General features: G+C 36.7%; 1 protein-coding gene across 2 annotated transcripts in view; it reads left to right on the top strand.

The window, feature by feature from the left end:
• LOC138711066 (uncharacterized) overlaps positions 1 to 11,126 on the top strand; it is a 137,134-nt gene continuing 126,008 nt past the window's right edge. The window contains exon 1 of one of the 2 annotated variants that reach the window (XM_069842376.1): positions 1 to 43. Coding sequence is in view for 1 of the 2 variants with exons in the window: in XM_069842374.1 (XP_069698475.1) it covers positions 11,091 to 11,126 (36 nt within the window). In the remaining variant the exon portion in view is untranslated. Of the gene's footprint in view, positions 44 to 11,063 lie in introns of those variants that run through there. The other variant, XM_069842374.1, reaches the window with a different exon arrangement.

The following is an 11,126-nucleotide window of genomic DNA, read 5'->3' as shown; positions in this document are numbered from 1 at the left end:
TAGGGGCGGCAGCCAAGTGATATTTTCTTAACTTTCAAATCAGGTGAGTTAATATAGTACCTACTGAAATTTCGTATTACCGGTGAGAGTTGTTTCAGCATGGGCATCATAAATGGGGTAATGAAACCTTCACTAATCCAAAGACATACTCGCGTTCGTTTATACAAAATCTTAGCAAGACCTTCCGTTTGTTGTGGAAGAGCAGCTAAACACAGCGAAAAAATGACGAAAGCAGAATTGCAGCTAAAAAATAGTGAGATGAAGTGCATGAGCTATACAGCTGATATATTGTGTCGGATCGTAAATGAAATGACATTTCATTAGATTCCTGCACAAGTTCTTAGCGTTTTTGTTCCTCACCACAACACTCCGTGGTTAAGGAGATTGTTTATGGTTTGACATTTGTTAAGCAGACAGCGGATTTTGGGTCCTGATGCTGAACGTTAGGTGTACCGGTGCGTCAATTGCAGGGAGGCCATTGAACTTGTTGCTACGCTCCCTCCGTACCAAGAGGACTTAAATAAGTCCTCTTGCTCCGTACGCCAAGGGACGCGACTTCTTGTCGCTGTGTAGGGTCCAAAAATCAGCTATCTGGTTTTTAGGAATCCTGTGCTTGTAAATATGGCTTGAATTTTGCGGATTTGAAGAAAGTTTGTGCGATTTGTGGGCTAAAGAAGATGGAGTATTAAGTGGAGGAGGAAACGAACACTTTCGATATACTCTTTTCATTTAGTTTAGGCTAATAGACAGTGGTGACGCGTGATATTTTTTGTATGTAGGATATGAGATTGATGACTGATGACCAAGGCAGAAACTAATAATAATAATAATAATAATAATAATAATAATAATAATAATAATAATAATAATAATAATAATAATAATAGAGCATACGCAATTAATTTATTGCTATTGATATTTAATGGGATAAATGAGTTTTAAAATTAAAATAACGCCATCTAAGACGGTGCAATGAAATAAGAAAAAATGACTTAGTATATAAGGGGCCTTGGACAACAACAATCGAAAGATATTAAACATAGCCCACAGAGAATGTTTCTGTGTTTGTATGAAGTAATATCGGATGCTAAATTAACCGGTTTGTATAATTAATTATTATTTCACCATTGGAAAGTGTAGTTTCTCTAGATGGACATAATGCTATAATGTTATTACAGTAACTTCTGAGTGAATCGAGGACAGGTAAGATTAAAATAGCTTCTTATGCACAGAAAACTTAATAGGTTATTTTGTACATTCATTAAACTGTGGTTGCATGTAATAACAAATAAGAAACATGTTAAAGGAACTGTCATTGCACCAAATGAGTGCTCTCTGGACCAAAATGATCGCATTTTAATTATTTAAATACAATTTAAATTAAGTAACATATTAAACGATTTATCCTTATATCAAACACGAATGTTCTGTGGATCAAACGTCCTATTTTAATTATGTAATTACTTTATATTTATTTCTAACAGGTGCAGCAGAGCGCACGGGTACGGCTAGTTTTATTAATATATTTCGGTCTTTTATAAGATTCCTGTTACTTGCACAAGGGTCATTGCATCAAGACTTTTATGTCATGTTCTCATATTTTCTATAAATTACATTCATAAAATAATTCTTTATACATCCGTTGATTTTGAGGAATGCACACTGTTCAAGACTTTTTTAAAATAATTGTATATAGTGTTTTCTTGACAGTCCGGGACAAGTGCTTAAATACCTGATAGGCCTATATTTTCTTCACAGTTTTGAACCCTATAAGACAAAATGATGTCCATTTCGAGATAAATTATTTGTCTGTTAACTGTGCATTAAAGGCCTGTCTAACTTTGGTCAAGAATAAATCTTGTGTTAAAATTGAAAACTCAACTATACTTTTTTTTTTTGAAAGATGGGACATGACAGTTAAGCGGCAGAACTTAGAACTACAGTGCTATGTTGCCAATATGGACTACCACGCTGCCAGCTGATGGAAGGTATCAATTGACGTTACGATGGCTGACGTTAAAACATTCATTGACAATTGACGCAAAGGTAAGAAAACAATACAAAAATCGACACAGAATCAAAGACGAAACGTACCAATGCTAACATTGTGTTCACAATAAATGTCGCCAAGAGAGCTATTAAGCACTCGCCATGTGGGAACGGTAAGTTTGGCAACTCAACCGTTGTTACCATAGCAACAGGCCTACCACGCTATGTGACATTCAGTTGTTTTTCCGATCGCAACGCTCCTGTCATGTCCCATCTTAAAAAAAAAAAACAAGTATATCAACGGAGATGGCAGCTCCAAAGCCAATGCAATTGGTGCTATCGGCCATCAAGGATCTACAAGAGCGCAATGGTCCTACTCCATAGCAGATAGCAAAGTATGTCATGTCGCGCTACCCCGCTGATGCCAGCAAGCTGAAGACACGGCCTTGAAACGAGGAGTGGTGAATGGAATCCTGAGGACCGACAAGGGCCGCTACCAGCTCGAGGATCTGGAAGACGGGTCAGTGCACATGAGGTCACACAGACGTCGCCGGTCTCGTTCTGGACGCAGGCACAGGGACGGAGAACGTCGAAGCAGCTCCAGACGTAGGAAACGTCGCCACTCTAGCTCCGAACGCAGACACAGGAGGGGAGGACGTCGAAGCAGCTCTAGACGCAGGAGACGTCAAGTCCCCACACTGCCAGCTGCACAGAAGATACGACTGGACCCAAATTGAAGCGATCGCTCGCCGCCATCTTGGGGCGGACGGAAAGCAATGCTGATAGAACGCAATCGTAAAAGAAACTAAGATTTATTACTATACAACATAAAAACAACCAAACATGAGCCTAAGAGTAACAAGGATAAAGACAAATATAAATAGTAAAACGTAATTACCTGCATTCTTGTGGTATAACATCAAATAATCAAAGATATTAATTCTGCAACTATCAGTCAATAATCGTCGTCGTCTTTGTGACTTGGGGGTATTTATATTTACATAATTCATCATATCCGTAGGATGGGCTTCCTGAAATATATTTCAATAACCGAGTGAGAACATTAACTTAATCTTGCACATTGTGTGCATCTTGCGGTCGTGAAAAATAGCGGACGAAAAGTAATGCTGATAGAACGCAACCGCAAGTCACTAAGATTTATTACTATACCATAAAAAAACAACCAAATATAAGCTAAAAGAGTAACAAGGATAAAAACAAATATAAACAGTGAAACGTAATCACCTGCATTCCTATAGTAGTCTACAACAACAAATAATTGGAGAAACTGGAACTGTCAGTCAGTAATCGTCATCTTTGTGAACAACAAATATTAAGGTGTTATGCTAAAACTGTCAATTAAAAATTCTTGTCTTCGTGATTAGGCCTATTCATATTTACACAATTCATCAAATCTGTACCGATGGAGTTCCTGAAATATTTAATTAATCGAGTTAGGACATTAACTTAATCTTGCACACTGTATACATTTTGCTTAGGCCTAATAATAAATATTTAAATAAACAAGGAAATGCATCAACTGTTATTATTAAATCGAATATGTGCAAGAATGTCAAAATATTGTAACTAGGTCATATCTAGATAGTATGAAAATACTTAACCAGATTTATTTTACACTCACTTATTGATTCATAAATAAAATTGATTTAGAGAGATGCTGTCTAACTATCTTCTTGTGCAAAGCAATACTGGTGGTGAATTGATGGTATAAATTTATCGCGTTTAACAGCAGATAACCATTTACTGAGAAGCTCAGGCTTTTGCAATGGAAACCTAAAAAGAAAGTTTGCGCTTACTCCTATAAAACACTCTCTTCTATTAACACAATAAATATGTACTAATGTTCTCAGTCATTTTACAATATCCTAATACAATATATGTAACTAACTTACTTGTGAAAAGAAATTTCCGAATCCTTCTTACGTCGATTCGTACAGTTGTATGCGGCACAATTACTATGCACCATGATTCCACTTACGGAATTTATATAGGAGTACGATGAAAATAAATGATAAAAGAACACTATTTGTACAGTTGTATGCAGCACAAGAGCACACGATGGTTTCACTTATAACAAAGAAATATGATTAAAATTACTATTTGTATAGGTCTCATATGTAGCACAATAGTAGGCCTACACTGTGATTTCACGTATATCACAGGAGAACGATTCATTTAAACTATATAAACACTATATACACAAACTATTGATTAAATTAATACGCACTTACTCCTAACATATTCAATAATACTGAATAACCTTCTATGTTATTTCAAATTAGGCGGAGTCGTGATGTAAACATATTGTAGTCACATGACACTCACCCTCAAGATGGAGATGCGCGAAAGTGTTCAATTTTTGGCCGAGGAACAGCGCTCGTAGTGAGTCTAGGTTAAACTATAAAACGTCTTTGGGAGACGTCGCCACTCTAGATCCAAACGCAGACGCAGGAGTGGAGGGCGTCGGCGACGCAACTCTCCCACCCGCCAGCGAAGGCGCTCTCGCCGAAAGAATAACTCCAAATAGAAGTGGGTGTCAGCAGCAGAACTGAGTCAGCCATAGAACAAGTTGTGCTTGGATGTTGGTCTTATGTGACTGCACAACTAGCACCTACCTCCTCTGTTGGTTTTGGAAAAAGTTAAAGATTTTGTATTAGAGATCACAGATCCAATAAAATCTGATTTTATTAAAAAAATACTAATTCATTTCTATCTTCTATTCATCTCAAATAAAAACTTTTGTCGCAGCAAATAAACGATACGAACTTTTGCATCAAACCAATACATGAACTTAAAATGGAACCAATGCTGGAATATACGCAAAAGTGCCAAAATAAGAGACTCTTGTTAACAGCTGGCCTTCCATCAAGGCGGCCCGGATTGGATTCCCGGTGAGGTCATGGTGGAATTTGTGATGGACGAAACAGACGTTGAGGAAGGGTTTCTCGGAATACTCCCGTTTCCCTCTATCATTCCACCAACACTCTCGCTTCTCTCTTATTTCAGCTGTCGTCTGTAATAGTAAAAATAGACTGGGGTAGTGTCTGGGAGTATACTGGGGAGAGAACATCTAGAAGCTTGGAGACTGTTACTTTTAAGCGGTCCGACCACCCCCTCCTACCGCACTAACAGGTACGGTACCATTCAGCTGCAAAACATTTCCTGAACGGAAGTTATTGTATTGTGAGAGCGCAGCTGGATCAGTGAAAGTAGATGGTCAACGTCTTCAGTTTGTAGTGCAACGAACAATTCTGCTGTGTGTGGGTTCTTCTGTAGTGACGTCACTGAAGCCTCTAGTTGTTCTGTCCCCGGTGTAGTACGGGTTTCTAATGCTGATCTAGGTTTTAAGCCTCTAAGGGCTTGAGGCTCCGGATTCGTCACATTGTAGATGATGGAACTTTACCTGAAAGTCCCAGGAAGGATAGCCCAGTGTCGAATTCACGAATCCGTCGGACTTAGACAATATTCTAATAGAGTGCGTACAATGGGTCTAAACGACCTAAATGCAAGGATTCATCTCGGATCCAGCCTTCAGTCAATCAATAATTCTCAGGACAGTGTTGACAGGGAGATCACTCAAATTCCTATGTACAATATGGACGAGAAATCCCTTTACACTGAACTGATCTGGGTTCTATGAAGGAAAGAAGGAAGAAAATACCGGGAGATCGATCTGGGAACGCTGGTGGTGATAGCGGAAACAATACGCAACAGTACTCGTCCCACGAGTGCTTTTAGTGTGGAGGAGCGTTTGGCGACTTGTGTGTGGGTCCACGAACGTCGAATCACCGACAAATACAATGGAGGATATCCAGAATGACTTTGTGGTGCGTTTTGGAACGTGACATCCATCGTTATTACACTATGGGCTATTATTTATTTATTTAATCTGACAGGATTAAGGCCATAAGGCCTTCTCTTCCATCCTACCATATAGCACATATAAATACAAAAAAGAAATACAGACGCTGATGAAAATAATACAAATTAAATTAAAGCCCTATAGAGAGTCAACAGGGTCAAAAGAACACTATAGAGCTCTCATCGAGCTAATACAATAAAAAAAGAAAGAAAAAACAGAGATAGCAATGATGATAATAATAATACTAATAATAATAATAATAATAATAATAATAATAATAATAATAATAATAATTAGACTTCGTTGAATTGCCACACGCAGCATGCAATCAGGTTGCCGATGTACGGATGTATAGAGGAGGTGGGCGACCGCCCGGTCTCGTAGTATAAGCAGTTCATGTTAAGAGATGTGACCGATCCAAATAGATAGAGCAGCTACAGCTAATGTATACCTATGTACGCACTTGTTTTTGCATTACTGTGGTTGGAATAGTCAAAGCTTAACATTTGTTCAGTGCAGACAAGAATTCAATCAAACATACTACAATGAGAGTGTCGCTGTTCCAAACAATTGCCCCTGGAATACCCTTACCCCCGCAGCCAGTCTTGACCCGTTGGAAAACTTGGTTGGATGCTGTTAATTATTTTGCAGAATATTACGGCAAAATAATGGAGGTAATTGATGTATTGAATAGCACAGACAGTTCCGCTGTTGCAGCTGTAAAATGAATGCCTTCTGAACAGCTATTGGAAGATATTCTGTTCAGTGATTCTAATTTTAAAATCGTGTCCAAAAACATCACCCTGTTAGAATCGTCTAAAATACAACTCTCAGAAGCCCTTAATATAGTGGATAAAGTATCACAAACCGTTATCCAAAATAACAATTCACTAATTTCAGAAAAAGTGAAATGTAAGTTGGGAAACATTATTGCTAAAAATTCTCCAATTCACAACTTCGTATTATAAATGATGTGCTATCAGATCACGACAAGACGTGTGAAGTTGGTGTGCTAAAAAGTAGTGACTTCCCGTTCTTCAAATATGCACCTACTACATCGTATGATGTTGAACGTACATTTTCCCAATATAAAAACTGTTCAAGTGACCATCGGAGGAGGTTCACTTTGCAGTCGCTCAAAATGTACGTAACTCTTCGCTGTAATGTACATATTCAAGAATGATGTGAATATCTTACATTAAATTTTAAGAGTTAATATATCTCACTATAAAATAATTGTGAATTTACATGTTTAGACATTTCCTATTTCAATGATCATTCATTATATTTCTTGAATGCATGATACAGGTTTTATTGTAACCGCAGTATGCTGCTCAGTGTTTACATCAGAGGCATACTCCATCCATTGCACGTCCCCTTCTCATACAGTCTATACTGCGTGCATAGTAAACCTCACGATTCTCGTGGCAATTCCAGAAGTATAATAATAATAATAATAATAATAATAATAATAATAATAATAATAATAATAATAATAATAATAATAATAATAATAATAATAAATACATTACGTATTAATTGTCAATTTTACAACAGCATAGTTACAATATTTACTATATGTCATGGGTTAAGCCGAAGTTGCGCAACCTGATAGATGTTCAACAAGCAATTCCATGAACTAGAATGTGATTTTTTAATTTAAATTTGAATTTTGATGTTGTCCGACAGTCTCTGACATGGTCAGGGAGAGAGTTCCAGAGGCGTGGAATAGATATGCTGAAAAATGATGATGAGTAGAAGGATGTTCTTGCAGAGGAATAGAGAGAAGGTGCATGTTCCGGGTTCGAGGTAGTGAAATGTAAACAAAACGAGATGCTAGGTAAGAGGGTGTGGAGGTGTGGATGATTTTAAATAGTAATAAGAGAGAGTTGAAGAATCTTCTTTCTTTAAGTGGACTCCAAGACAACAATTCCAGTGACGGTGTTAAATGATCGAATTTTCTAATGTTACAAACGAAACGAACGCAGATATTGTGAACAGGCTGTAGTCTACGGGCAAGATCAGTATTTAGATTCGTGAATAGAGAATAGCAATAATCGAAGTGGGGCATCACTAAAGTTTGGATCAGGTTCTTTTTAAGGCTGAGAGGTAAAACGTTGGTTAAGTGTCTGAAAGGTCTGAAAGCTATTGTGAAAGAAGAGATACGGAAACACTACATATCAACAAAGAGCAGCTGAAAGACGCAGTTCTTGCAGCGTTTCAATGTATCACCCCTCTAATACGCTGTTACGGATGAACAATCGGACATGAAGGCGCATTAGGTCATGCTACGAACATGGAGGAACCCACACAGACTTTTGGGATGCATATACTTATGAGTTCTTTTAGGAATCTATAACCTGTCAATATTATATGTATTACTAGCCGTACCCGTGCGCTCCGCTGCACCCGTTAGAAATAAATATAAAGTAATTACATAATTAAAATAGGACATTTGATCCAGGGAACATTCGTGTTTGATATAAGGATAAATCGTTTATTATGTTACTCAATTTAAATTGTATTTGCATAATTAAAATGCGATCATTTTGATCCAGAGACCACTCATTTGGTCATAAAAATTATTTTAGGAAATACAGGAAACGAATGTACAGAATAGCCTATCAAGTTTTCTGTGCATAAGAAGCTATTTTAATCTTACCTGTCCTCGATTCACTCAGAAGTTACTGTAATAACATTATAGCATTATGTCCACCTAGAGAAATTACACTTTACAATGGTGAATTAATAATTAATTATACAAATCGGTTAATTTAGGTTCCGATATTACTTCACACAAACACAGAAACATTATCTGTAGGCTATCTTTCATAGCTTTCGATTGTTGCTGTCCAAGGCCAATTATAGACGAAGTCATTTGTTTTTTAATTCATTATACGGCCTTAGATGGCAGTTATTTTAATTTTAAAACTCATTTATCTCATTAAATATCAGTCCTATCAAAAATTTTCAAGGAATAAAACTTATCGCAAATTATTTTTAAAGAAACTTTTGTCATGTAACATTTTTCACGAAAATCAATAATAAGCGAGATATTTCGATTTATTTAATTCAGGCCCCCTTATAACCCCCCTTTTAAATAATGTATTTTGAATGCCATATAGCCTAAAATCTAAGTTACTATGAACTTAATTTATATTCAAATTTTCATCGAAATCGGTTCAGCCATTATCGCGTGAAAAGGTAACAGACAGACAGACAGACAGACAGACAGACAGACAGACATACAAACAAACAAAAATTTCAAAAAAGCGATTTTCGGTTTCAGGGTGATTAATTATATATGTTAGGACCAATTATTTTTGGAAAATCGAAAATTACCAGAAAAATTTCGGCTACAGATTTATTATTAGCATAGATTATTATTATTATCATTATTATTATTATTATTATTATTATTATTATTATTATTATTATTATTATTCATAGTGTCCTGTCCAAGGGTAGGTCTTTCACTGCAAATCCAGCATTCTCCAATCTTTCCTATTTTCCGCCTTTCTCTTAGTCTCCGCATATGATTCATGTATCTTATTGCTGTGTGGTTAGCACAATGATCCCCCCAGCCGTTATAGCTAGCATTCGCAACCGGATTTCGCTACCTATCGTAGCTCCCCAAGTGCATCACGATGCTGGGTGGGCACCGGTCCCATACACTGGCCGAAATTTCATGAGAAAATTTCTTCCCCCATGAGGACTCGAACCAGCGCGCATTCCGTAACGCGAGTCCTAGGCAGGATGCCTTAGACCACGACGCCACGGCGCGGGACTATAGGTACATATTTGGAAAAATTAAACATTTTTGCCAAATTTCACATCTTCTTCCCTTAAATTGTTTTTTTTTTTTTTTGTTAATGACCTGTCGTAGATAATATTAAAATGGATTTGAGGGAGGTAGGATATGATTGTAGGAATGGATTAATCTTGCTCAAGATAGGGACCGATGGCGAGCTTATGTGAAGGCGGCAATGAACCTCCGGGTTCTCTAAAAGCCATAAGCAAGTAAGTAATGATCAGGATACAAGGTTACGGTAGTTCATGTGAATATCTTTTGAATCAGGATGAAGAGTACAATCAATTTATGGAATAATATGTATGTCCCATTAAATAATAATAATAATAATAATAATAATAATAATAATAATAATAATAATAATAATAATAATAATATGAACAAGATTAATCCAGTCCCCACCATCATATCCCACCTCTCTGAAATCCATTTCAAAATTATCCTGCCATCTACGTCTCGGCCTCCGGCCTCCCAACTAACACTCTAGGCTATATGTTTTTCTGGATTCGCCCATGCGTGCTACATGCCCTGTCCATCTCAAATGTATGGATTTAATGTTTCTAATTATGTCAGGTGAAGAATACAATGCGTGCAGTTAATAATAATAACAACAACAATAATAATAATAATAATAATAATAATAATAATAATAATAATAATAATAATAAAAAATATGACTTTCTGTTACTTAGAATTTCTGATTTCTGTAACACTGTGTACTTGCGAACTACTCCAAATGGTAGGCTTTGGTCAACACAATAACGTAAATACATATATACTGTAGCTATTTTTAGAGATACTAAATTACGGTAGTTATGGGAGTATCCCAAAGGTTATAGGACTCTGTATACTTTTTTGTTATTTAACGGCGCTGTATCAACTACTAGATTATTTAGAGTCGATAAATTGATGATAGTGAGATGGTATTTGAGGAGATGAAGCCGAGGATTCGCCATAGATTACCTGGCATTCGCCTTACGTTTGGAGAAGACCTCGGAAAAACCCAACTGGTAATCAGTCCAACCGGGAATAGAACCCACACCCGAGCGCAACTCCGGATCAAAAGGCAAGTCCCTCTGCTGATTGAGCTACGCCGGTGGAGAAGTTTTATCATTATTATTTACAAAAAAATTACTAAAAATAAGAACATAATTGATAACATAACTGAAATTTTGCGAAACGCATGTTAAGTACAATAAAAAATTGTGTGACATTTTTATGACACCGATTATTTATAGCTTTCAGTAGCTTCTCCTGACAAGTTATGGATTAGTTAACTTAAAGTGAAAAGTGACTCCTCCTGTAATATGCTTCCATGTTTGATAGTGGCTGCGTCAGGATTACATAACCACTTCCGTTAATGCGTTTAATGTAGTTAAAGAGTTGCCGTAATCGGATGCCAGTGTCATGAATTTGGCTACTACGAAAATCGACAAACGTTTA

The sequence above is a fragment of the Periplaneta americana genome, chromosome 12 (assembly GCF_040183065.1).
Source record: "Periplaneta americana isolate PAMFEO1 chromosome 12, P.americana_PAMFEO1_priV1, whole genome shotgun sequence".
Taxonomy (NCBI): Eukaryota; Metazoa; Arthropoda; class Insecta; order Blattodea; family Blattidae; genus Periplaneta; species Periplaneta americana.
Note: the sequence above shows the minus strand (reverse complement) of the source record. Positions and strands in the feature narration are given on the sequence as shown.